Consider the following 12,813-nt stretch of genomic DNA (forward strand, 5'->3'; position numbering starts at 1 on the left):
GTTCACATCTGAACAACTTTACTTTAATTGCTCTTATACATAAACATGAACATATTTTAAATCTTGAACATTTCTTAATATGCATATATAATAAAATATAGTTAATATAAACGTTTCCCTGATTTGCATATTTGTATTTGCATAGGTTTCTAGCCTAATGTTTTGCCAATGTACTTACATATACTAAGATATACACTGCTCAAAAAAAATAAACGGAACACTTAAACAACACAATGTAACTTTAAGTCAATCACACTTTTGTGAAATTGAACTGTCCACTTAGGTAGCAACACTGATTGACAATCAATTTCACATGCTGTTGTGCAAATGGAATAGACAACAGGTAGAAAGCAGAGGCAGTTAGCAAGACATCCCCAATAAAGGAGTGGTTCTGCAGGTGGTGACCACAGACCACTTCACAGTTCGTATGCTTTCTGGCTGATGGTTTGGTCAGTTTTGAATGCTGGCAGTGCTTTCACTCTAGTGGTAGCATGAGAGGGAGTCTACAACCCACACAAGTGGCTCAGGTAGTGCAGCTCATCCAGGATGGCACATCAATGCAAGCTGTGGCAAGAGCATGGAGGCGCTACCAGGAGACAGGCCAGTACATCAGGAGACGTGGAGGAGGCCATAGGAGGGCAACAATCCAGCATCAGGACCGCTACCTCCACCTTTGTGCAAGGAGGGACAGGAGGAGCACTGCCAGAGTCCTGCAAAATGACTTCCAGTGGGCCACAAATGTGCATGTGGCTGCTCAAACGGTCAGAAACAGACTCCATGAGGGTGGTATGAGGGCCCAACGTCCACAGGTGGGGGTTGTGCTTACAGCCCAACACCGTTCAGGACGTTTGGCATTTGCCAGAGAACACCAAGATTGGCAAATTTGCCACTGGAGCCCTGTGCTCTTCACAGATGAAAGCAGGTTCACACTGAGCACATGTGACAGATGTGACAGGGTCTGCAGATGCCGTGGAGAACCTTCTGCTGCCTGCAACATCCTCCAGCATGACCGGTTTGGCAGTGGGTCAGTAATGGTGTGGGGTGGCATTTCTTTAGGGGGCCACACAGCCCTCCATGTGCTCACCAGAGGTAGCCTGACTGCCATTAGGTACCGAAATGAGATCCTCAGACCCCTTGTGAGACCATATGGTGGTGTGGTTGGCCCTGGGTTCCTCCTAATGCAAGACAATGCTATACCTCATGTGGCTGGAGTGTTTCAGCAGTTCCTGCAAAACGAACGCATTGATGCTATGGACTGGCCCGCCCGTTCCCCAGACCTGAATCCAATTGAGCACATCTGGGACATCATGTCTTGCTCCATCCACCAATGCCATGTTGCACCACAGATTGTCCAGGAGTTGGAGGATGCTTTAGTCCAGGTGTGGGAGGAGATCCCTCAGGAGACCATCCGCCACCTCATCAGGAGCATGCCCAGGCGTTGTAGGGAGGTCATATAGGCACGTGGAGGCCACACACATTACTGAGCCTCATTTTGACTTGTTTTAAGGACATTACATCAAAGTTGGATCAGCCTGTAGTGTTTTTTTCCACTTTAATTTTGAATGTAACTCCAAATCCAGACCTCCATGGGTTGCTAAATTTGATTTCCATTGATAATTTTTGTGTGATTTTCTTGTCAGCACATTCAACTATGTAATGAACAAAGTATTTAATAAGAATATTTCATTCATTCAGATCTAGGATGTCTTATTTAAGTCTATGTATTAAACATTTCTAGCGTCACTCAGTAAATATTCTATGTTCCATGAAAATAGAAAAATGAATTTATATGCCATATTTTACAAACACGAATTATGTTTACTTCTTTGCCTGTTACTTGGGCATCCTCTTTTTAAGCATGAGGATTTTTTTTCTGTAAAACAAATGGGAAAATAGAAAATTTACAAAATCAGAAAATTATGAATGGTAAATCTGTTCCTCCTGAACATACAGAGCTCTGGAAACAGATTTGCCACAACTTCCAACCTGATTTAAAATAAACCAAATTCATTAATTCTTTCACACACTAAATCTAATCATTTAAGACCATTAATATTTGAAGAATGGTATGTATAGATTGCATTTAAAAGCAAGGATATCATATTAATATTATATAAAATATGACTATGTAAATTTGAAAAAAGTCTTGATTCAAAGACCAAAACACCCTTTTGAACTGAATCTTCAAATAGATTAAATAGTTTTTTTTAAAGAAAAAAAATCTCTTTGAATAGCTCTGGAAAGATTCAAAGCCTTTGGAGATTTGCTGACTTTCTAGCTTTGTAGAGAGAGCTTGCAGATTTTCTTTCATATATATAAACTAAGCTGGGGAGAGGGCTGATGTTAATGAGTACCTGGTCAATGAATGTAATCACTGTCCCAAATATAGAAGTGGTACTCCCACAATCTCACTCAATTGCTCCTCACAATAGTCCCTCAATTTAGGTGGCATCACCAAACAGGAGAGGGATGGGGAAGATATACTTATTCCTGTTTTTTCTTTATTTTTGTTTTACATCTACCAGGGGTGTCAAACTGGCGGCCTGCAGGCTGGATGAATCAGGAGCAGGCCATGTCCACCAGGCTCCACAAACCAAAACTCCCGATACATCACGTGATGCGATCAAGTTGGACACCCGTGATCTATCCCTTACTACTTTTCTTTAATTCACTTCTCTGATTTGTAGCATAGATCCTTCTCATATCTGTATATAATCCATAGCTTTTTTGTATTGTCTTATTGCTTCCTATTAATCATAATAATTATTCATACTACTTATTTTGTTTTTGCCTGAGTAGGTCACTTTTCATATCTTGGTCTGAGATAATCTTGAATTCATGTTAGACTGTTCTGTATAACTTTTTTTTTTCATAACACATTGTATTATATACTGAATAGAGACTGTATACACAGATATTTCTCAGTATTCATAGGTTGCATTGTAGGAAAATTATATTCCATAAAGTGTAACACTATGATGTTTCACAATGAATCTTGTTAGTTCCCATCTGTCATGTTATACTGGTATATGTGCTTTAATATAACATGAAAAAATATTATTCCATTGCTTTTCCTAAATGCAACATATATTTTTTTTAAAACAGCATTTTTCTGCCTTGTTATATTAAGCGATCAGTGTCTACTTAGACCTTTGAAAGATCTATGAACAATTATTTTCACAACTAACAGAGAATTAGCTTACCTGAGTGATTCTACCAAGATTTTCCTCTATGTCCAACAACAGGTTTCCATTCTCCAGCTGTAATGGATGATTGATGAATATGAAAATGGATGATTTATGAAAAATGACATATACTATTGGACACAGCAATGATGAGTTCAACTATTATTGATTTAACATATGAGCAAAAGCCATTCCAATAGTTTTTATTAAAATGCTCTTGCTCATGTTAATAATAACATAATTAGATTGAATAAATACTGTGTATGAGATTAAATTCATGCCAATGCAATGAACTGAAAATGGAGCATGAACACATGTGTATATTAGAATTCAGAATGAATCTACAGTTCTTCTGTGGATATAACTTAAGATCACCCCTATTTATGCCACTCATCATAAAAAAGATGAAATAAGTAGGTAGGTAGGTAAGTAGGTAGGTAAGTAAGTAAGTAAGTAAGTAAGTAAGTAAGTAAGTAAGTAAGCAAGTAAGTAAGTAAGTAAGTAAAGTTTTCACTCTCTTCCCAGGAATGAATGGGAGTAACTGGTTTATCATATAAGAAAGTTGAGAAAGGATAAAAGTGGTCATGTTTTCTATATATTATGCTCATACTACTTGTGTTTTTCGTATGCATCCTTAATTTTATTCCTCAAAAGGTAAAAAGATATGTGAGAAAAATAAACCATACAATTGGAGAAGTTATAATAACCTCATTTGATGCTGAATAGGCATTTATCCTTTAATTGTGCTTCCATGATGCCTTTTGTTCTTCTGGCATGTTCAGAGATAATAGGAATGGAAATAGCACTTAAACTTATATACCACTTCATAGTGCTTTATAGACCTAAGGTTTACAGAGTCAGTTTATTGCCCCCAACAATCTGGGTACTCATTTTACCAACCTCGGAAGGACTTTGAGCTGGTGAGACTTTGAGCTGGTGAGATTTGAACTGCTGGCAGTGAGCAGAGTTAGCCTGCAATACTACATTCTGACCACTGCGCCACCACAGCTCATTCCATTCCCCCACCTTCCCCGCAATTTGGCTCCCCTTATTACATATTCCTATCATGACAGCTTGATTACACAATATACCCTTATCATAATCAATCTGGTAGCTCATTAATCCATAGTAATCACAATTTGTTACATAAACATCATTTTTCAGGGATATATAGCTGTTGCTTTTTAATGTCTTCAAGTAGCTCTTTTGAATTTAACAGGGAAGAGCTGAACAACCAGGCATACATAGATAGCTAAGTTGCTTAAATACATATAAACATACTCCCAGCACCCTGCATGAAACTATGAGAAGGTATGTGATTGCAGGATCCTTCTATAGGCTTCCTTATGCGAGGAATGTAATTTTTCTCTTGACTATTCTAGAGTGACCCTAGTCGTTGCTATCTGGATTTCTCCTTAAAGGTATCACACATAGGGCTTGGTTATACCAAGTTGATTTATTGCATGAAACATTTTCCCAAATCATTTTTATTCAATGTTATCAGTATGATATGAAATCTGATTTTTGGAAAAATACAATTTAACTAAATTATTCAGCAAGACTTTACAAAACGTATACGGTTCATTTTGAAATTTTATTTTTAACTATTGCAGACTACCTTTCAAAACTGTTTCTGCTTTTCAGAAGTTCAGAGTTTCAATCAGAATAACAACATTCTAGTAATTAAAATATGCAAGAGTCATAATTAGAATTCAGAGTAGTAAATGATAAAAGGAGAGGGTAGAATATAGGTTTTTAACCAAAGATTTAATCTAACAAAAACAGATCATTTGGGGGAAGCAATTTCAGTTAATTCTGAATGACTGTTAAATCTGAATTGACATTATTTGTATCAATGCATGTTACGAATGTATGTTATCAATTTATTTCATTTACATCATCATACAATTGAAGCTTTTAGGGCAATTGCATCAATTTATACCATTTGCTTCATCACACAAAAGATATTCATAATGCAAAAACACCAAGTACATTAGTTATATGTATAGCATAAACTAATACAAACTATGTAAATTATGTCATTTGTCTGGGCTATTTCAGAAACAACAGTCATTATTTAGGTATTCAATTTGAACTAATTGTAATTTGTTGGATCTGAAGTCTGCTAAATTTGGACAATTAAGCTTTTATTGCAATTAAAAACTTTCATGCAGCATACAAGTGTAAAATTAAGACTCCAATCAGTGATAACCGTGATAGAACGAAATTTCCTTTTCATGACATCAAAAAGATGATAAAGTTAGCACTCTTTTTGGAGGAGTTATCCCTAAATGGAGAACTACTCCTGGAAAACCAATGTGGTAGAGTAATTAAGATGGCATAGTAAGAGTGTGATAACTTTGGTTCAGAACTACCATTATCCAAGTCTGCTATCTGACCATGGGCCAGCCATTCCTTTTCAGCCCATGCAGGAATTGCTGTTATTTGGGGGCGGGGGATGAATCAAGGGAGATTCCCACCCAAGTCTGATGCTCCTGGAGGAGAGTTGAATATAAATCTAACAACTAAAAAGGACTATTTCTGGATAGCCAACACATCTGGGTCCTATATTCTACCCTCTCCTTTTATCATTTACTACTCTGAATTGATGATCAATCTATTCTGGTCAACCTATCTTCCAAAGCACCTGAAGACAGGACAAGAAGCAAAGGATGGGAACTAATCAAGGAAAGAATCAACCTAGAACTGAAAAGATATTTCCTGACAATTAGAACAATTAATCAGTGGAATGACCTCCAAAAGTTGTGGGTGCTCAAACACTTTTTAAGAAGAGATTGGACAACCATTTGTCTGAAATGGAAGAGGGTTTCATCTTTGAGCAGAGGGTTGGACTAGAAGACCTCCAAGGTCCCTTCCACCTCTACTGTATTATTGTTATTATGATGATTTGGTGAACAGGTAAGAATTTGTGGGATACTAAAGATAGTATCCCCAAGTCAAGGATATCTTTATACATTAACACACTGATACTAAAGATAGTATCCCCAAGTCAAGGATATCTTTATACATTAACACACTGAATTTGGAAAGAAAATGAATGTGTGACAATGGAAACTGTAAAATAAAACTGGCATAAAACTGCTTCAGTGTGGATCAGATATACATGAGATCTATAGCCTTGTATCAGCATTTAATTTATTTACACCGTTTACAGTATTTTATAGACTTCTCCAATCCTCCAATAGTTCACAGAAAAGCCAACATGAAATAACTGAAGCAGTATTTAAAAAAACCTCACAAATCAACTAAGATTACTGACACCCATAATCAATTCAAGCTAGCTGGAGCACTAGGAAGAAGTTTTTTCAGTCTTGCGCAATTCATAGAGAGATGGAGTCAAGTACAACTCCAAAGTGTGCTTAATTGCATGAGGCCTATAAACCCACTTTGCAAGCTTGTTTTCAGGAACGTTAGGGAGAGGAGCATTATGTATTCTGGTTTTGCTCTTGAATTTTCTTTTGAAAAGTAAAAGTTACAAATATAAACTATTTTTTATCCTTATGAACTTCTCAGATTTGTCCCCTTTCCTGCTTTATTCTTTATTTTTGCAAGATAAGATGGTCATTGTACATGTACCCCATATGGACTGAGAATACATGACACATGATAGACTCTCTCTAGATGTTTTCATTATATAGGCAAATTCAATATTGACAAGGTGTTGCCTGATGTATCCTGGCTATCCTTGAAAGGTACCAAGAACCAGCGCAGTGAGCATAAAATAAGTATTATACTCCATTGGCAATAATCTGGCCACCATTTTCTGTAACAGTTGCAGCTTCCAAGTCCTTTCTAAAGGCAACTCCATGGAGAATATGCTGAGTTGTAATTAGGGTTTCTATTATATTCGCTAGAGCATCTGTTTGAGATAGGCTTACAATTTCCCTCTTTTTCAAAGACTTTCCTACTGATTTATACTAATAAAAAGGACAATATGTCAGTGCAATTAAAGGACTAAGTGTTGTACAGGCAGAAACTATACCTATTTTGAAAGGAACAGGAAACTGAAGACACATTAATAAATTACTTTGGCTCAAATCACAATCATTGGCCAAATCTAAAATTAAGTTCTGCTAAAATAAACAGACTTTATTTTTATTTCTTCCCTTCTGAACAACACTTTGTGTTTTGTCCCTATTCTTCTTACTGCCCTGCTGTCTCACAGGGCATCCTCAACTGTGTCACTGGAACTGATTGCTATTTTGAAGATGTCCCAGGAAGCAGAGAACAGACTAACTAGGGAGGAACATTGTGCAGAGTTCAACAGAGCATTAGCAAGACCTCCCACAAAACAGTTGCCCAGCATGTTACTGCATGTCCCAAGGGTCCAATTATCAAGTAGCCCTTGGGCTGCGTCTTCCATAAGTTCTTGTTCTGCATCACTTGCTGTCGAGGAAATACTTCCTATGGGTGAACCATTAGTGTCTATTAGACCATGGAAATGTCTTCAGTTGAGATTTTGCTGGGCTGCACTGCAGTAACTGGGAGCAAATATTTGCTCCTCTGTGTCTCTACCTTTTGACATTTCCATAGAAAAGATTTTGTCAGTTAAAGTAAACAATCTTACTCCCAGCACCCTGCATGAAACTATGAGAAGGTATGTGATTGCAGGATCCTTCTATAGGTTTCCTTATGCGAGGAATGTAATTTTTAATCAGTTGACAATGCGTCTCACATAGATAAAAATATATACAAAACTGATAATTAAGTCTGTAAAGAATATGTGACCAAGCTACAATTGCATGAATTAGAAGCCCTGCTAATAAACTTTTAACCTTTCTGTATCAGGATATCAGAAATAAATATTTTATGTATTGTAAAAGATGTATATGTGTCTCAGTGGGTAGCTGTTGCATTTAAATCTTGCTGCATCAGCATGTCAGAAATAAGCATTCTTATTTAGTCTCATAGATGTATACGTGCCTCAGTGGGTAGATATTGTGTGTTGTAGCCAAAGTATCTTTGTCCTGGACTTTATGTGCCATGCTAAAATGCTGAGGACATCTTTGTATTAAAAGGATTAGGTATATATAAGATTTTTTAAATTAAAATACAGACATTCTATTTTTCTGTCTCTAGTGGAGTCATTAAATCAGTAAAAGACCAAGAAGAACTACCACTACAAAACAGCAGTAATATTAATTTTTCAAAAGAAACGACAATCCTCAGTAGGCTACTAATGATGTTACTACGGTATATTAATTAGCTAAGACCCAATTTAAATTTGATTACTGGATCTTGCAAGAATGAATTTGAATGTGAGATTTAGAAATATATATTTTTTATTCAAACCAATTTGAGATCCGATGAAACAGCCTTATAATGGGAATAATATAACTGCTTTAGCTACTACGCTTCATTTTTATTGTATTGTATTATATTTTTGTTTGTAGAATAGGCCAGGTTTAGGGCATACTAGCAAGTTTAGCCTCTTCTGGGAACATCAGTTATAAAACATTTTTAAAAGCCTGAAGTATTTATGTTATGATATCTACAGGTGAAACTTGAAAAATTAGAATATCATGCAAAAGTTCATTTATTTCAGTAATGCAACTTAAAATGTGAAACTAATATATGAGATAGACTCATTACATGCAAAGCAAGATAGTTCAAGCTGTGATTTGTCATAATTGTGATGATTATGGCTTACAGCTCATGAAAACCCCAAATCCACAATCTCAGAAAATTAGAATATTACATGCAATCAATAAAACAAGGATTGTACATAGAACAATACCGGACCTCTGAAAAGTATAAGCATGCATATGTACTCAGTACTTGGTTTGGGCCCCTTTTGCAGCAATTACTGCCTCAATGCGGCGTGGCATGGAAGCTATCAGCCTGCGGCACTGCTGAGGTGTTATGGAAGACCAGGATGCTTCAATAGCGGCCTTCAGCTCTTCTGCATAGTTCGGTCTCATGTCTCTCATCTTTCTCTTGGCAATGCCCCATAGATTCTCTATGGGGTTCAGGTCAGGCGAGTTTGCTGGCCAATCAAGCACAGTAATCCCACGGTCATTGAACCAGGTTTTGGTGCTTTTGGCAGTGTAGGCAGGTGCCAAGTCCTGCTGGAAAATGAAGTCAGCATCCCCATAAAGCTCATCTGCGGAAGGAAGCATGAAGTGCTCCAAAATCTCCTGGTAGACGGCTGTGTTGACCCTGGACTTAATGAAGCACAGTGGACCAACACCAGCAGATGACATGGCTCCCCAAATCAACACAGACTGTGGAGATTCTACACTGGACTTGAAGCATCTTGCAGTGTGTGCCTCTGCATTCTTCTTCCAGACTCTGGGTCCTTGGTTTCCAAATGAGATGCAAAAGTTGCTCTCATCAGAAAAGAGGACTTTGGACCACTGAGAAACAGACCAGTTCTGTTTTTCTTTCTGTCAATGCTTCTGACGTTGTTTGTTGTTCAGGAGCGGCTTGACAAGAGGAATACGACATTTGAAGCCCATGTCCAGGATCTGTCTGTGTGTGGTGGCTCTTGATGCACTGACTCCAGCTTCAGTGCACTCCTTGTGAAAGTCCCCAACACTTTTGAATGGCCTTTTCCTGACAATCCTCTCCAGGCTACGGTCATCCCTGCTGCTTGTGCACCTTTTTCTTCCACACTTTTCCCTTCCACATACCTTTCTATTAATGTGCTTTGATACAGCACTTTGGGAACATCCAACTTCTTTTGCAATTATCTTTTGAGGCTTTCCCTCCTTATGGAGGGTGTCAATGATGGTTTTCTGCACAACTGTCAGATCAGCAGTCTTTCCCATGATTGTGATTCCTACTGAACCAGACTGAGAGACCATTTAAAGGCCCAGGAACCCTTTGCAGGTGTTATGGCTTAATTAGCTGATTAGAGTGGGACACTTTGAGCCTAGAATATTGAACCTTTTCACAATATTCTAATTTTCTGAGATTGTGGATTTGGGGTTTTCATGAACTGTAAGCCATAATAATCAGAATTATGACAAATCACGGCTTGAACTATCTTGCTTTGCATGTAATGAGTCTATCTCATATAATAGGTTCACCTTTTAAGTTGCATTACTGAAATAAACGAACTTTTGCACAATATTCTAATTTTTCGAGTTTCACCTGTATATACTACTAAAACTTGCATTGTCATGACTTTTAACTGAGTGAAATAGTGCATCATAGGCAGTGGTGGGATTCAGCTGGTGCAACAATTGATTTGGTTAGTGTGTGCAGCATTTGAAAACCACCCATTTTCAGCTCTAATACTGCAGCCCCAGTGAGTAAAACAGCTGAGGCGCGGCAAATCCACTGTGCCGCACGAATCAGCTGAGCTGCAAAACACGGAAATAAAGGACAGTCTAGTGCAGAGGTGGGTGGGCAGGGCCAAATGAACCCAGAACTATCAGTTTGCCTGAACCCGGCTGAAGTGGTGGATTCCCACCCCTCATCATAGGGCAACAGTTTTTGAACGAAGGTAGCTCAAAAGAGCTAAATTACAGAATACATCCAAAATCAGGAACTCACAATTCCTGAGGGAATTATGTTTAAGAAAATTGTGGCTGCTTCAGTGCAACTGGCTGCTACTGTGTGCTGGGATGCTGCTACAGTCACATAATCCTTTTCAATATTCCCAGTCAGACTTGCAATCCCTTGTTCTCTCCCTACTGTCCCCAGCTCCTGAGCTTTGCAGATCTTCATAAGCAACTGTGAGAGGCGGTGGAGGACTGTGTGAAATCCCGTGGGGAACAAAGCAGGCCCAGTCCCTTTGGGGGCCTGGTAGGCAGGAGGCAGGAGGAGGAGGAGGAATAGATAGTGGGTGTGCTATGTGTCTCTAAGATTGGACATAGGGGTAAATGACTAGGTGGGTTCTGTAGAGTTCATAACTTTGAAATAGAGTAATATATAGCTTTTGGGAGGTCCGTGGTAACTTTGAATGGTCGATTAAATGTTGTACATTGAGGATTACCTCTATTAAATGAAACTGTATGGTATAGGGCAATTCAAAACTGAATGTTATTCTTCATTTCAGGAACGATTTTAGTTTGGTTGATCATTTAGGTTGTGTGTAGGTGTGTTTATCAGGAATTATTGGAAGGTTTGAAGTTTATATGTAGCTTCTAGGCATGCTAGAAGAGTCACTGTTTCTGAAGGAGCTCAAGTTCTTTTGAACTACCTTGGAAATTAACAGGAGGGCAACATAATGGATAGTTGAAAGTAGAAGAACTTTTTTCAGTTGATTATACAATCTTCTGAAGGACTTTATTCTCTATAGTTAAACTAAGATTTTACTGCTGTGAGTTTTCTATAGGAAATAGTTAAATATGGATTGCTTAAAGTAGCTTATGAGCTTTTGTGTATGTATGCCTTCATGTCTCTTGAAGACAGTCTGCACTAATTCTTACAGTGTCCTTAGCAAGTCTTTTGGAAGTAGTTTGCTATTGCATTCTTCCTAGGGTTGAGGGAATGTGAGTTAAGGTAGGGCTAGAACTCAGACTCCTGGTCTCTAGCCTCTTAACCACTATACCAAATTGGCTCTCCTATAGTTTTAGGTGTTTTATTTCCCATTGTTCGTATTGTTCACTGAAATTACTTAAATGTGTTAATTATATAACACATCCTGGTGTTTAGTTCATAACTTGCAAGTTGCCTATAAAAATTTGCACACAGTAGTCTGCATGCTGCCTTCAAGCTGCAGAATATCTATTAAGTACTTGATTACATTTTTAATACTTAAGATCTTTGCAACAGGAAACATTTGAGCAAATCATAAAAATATCTGTCTTGATCTAATGGATGGAGACACCAATTCAAAAATGTAATAAAGTAGTTAATTGCTTTGTCTCTGTACTGAAAAATGCATTATTAAAAAGTCTGTTTAAAACTGGCACATTTTAGAAATGCAAACTGGAAGATGAGAGAAAAACTGTTTCTTAACTCTGTTGGATTTTCATTACTCAATTGCATGACTTATTTAAAGATCTCCTTTGCTGGTAGAGCAAAAGGACTGCAGATTTTATTAAAACATAAGTACATACTCATGAACAGAAAATGTTATACTTCTAACATAACTATTATTGCTTAGAATGGGTTATATCCTGACTACCTGAACATATTTTTCATTTGTATGAGCAAATGAAAATTCTGTAGGTTCAATAATTATTGCAATAAACAAGGATTGGAAACCTCATATTGAAATATGATTTGCATTAACTATGGTTTACTATTACACAATAGCCCGCATCAAACTTATTCTTCACACTACATCCACCTATCTATACCTTATATCAGAAAAGATGCCCAAAAGTTAAGAAGTTACTTCAATCTTTAATTCTGTCAGGCAACACAACAAAGACACAAAGTTTTCCTTAAAAACGAGCAAGCAAACAAACAACAGAAAAAGAAAAAGAAAAGAAAAATTACTGTTTTGGCTTGCCAAATAAGATAATGAATAATAACAAAAATAAATTTAGGTATTTTACAGATAACCACACCTGATATTGAGAAAATAAATGTGATAAAGGGGTTAAAAGCCTAAGACTGAGGGAAACCAGTTGAAATCCACTTATAATCGTGGAAGCTCAACTTTTGATTATGGACTTTTTATTCTCCCAGACTAACCAATCTCAAAAAC

General features: G+C 37.4%; 1 protein-coding gene across 14 annotated transcripts in view; it reads right to left on the reverse strand.

Moving 5' to 3' along the window:
• Nucleotides 1-12,813, reverse strand: part of DAB1 (DAB adaptor protein 1) — a 754,595-nt gene that overhangs the window by 32,456 nt on the left and 709,326 nt on the right. For 10 of the 14 annotated variants that reach the window (XR_015748591.1, XM_087960344.1, XM_087960341.1 and 7 more), the window contains one exon: nucleotides 3,204-3,260. The exons of the other annotated variants lie outside the window; for them this stretch is intronic. Coding sequence is in view for 9 of the 10 variants with exons in the window: in XM_087960344.1 (XP_087816470.1) it covers nucleotides 3,204-3,260 (57 nt within the window). In the remaining variant the exon portion in view is untranslated. The remainder of the gene's footprint in view (nucleotides 1-3,203; nucleotides 3,261-12,813) is intronic. 14 annotated transcript variants of the gene reach the window in all.

Source organism: Notechis scutatus, chromosome 3, assembly GCF_049901735.1.
Source record: "Notechis scutatus isolate UNSWTSFEM ecotype Mainland chromosome 3, rNotScu1.2, whole genome shotgun sequence".
Taxonomy (NCBI): Eukaryota; Metazoa; Chordata; class Lepidosauria; order Squamata; family Elapidae; genus Notechis; species Notechis scutatus.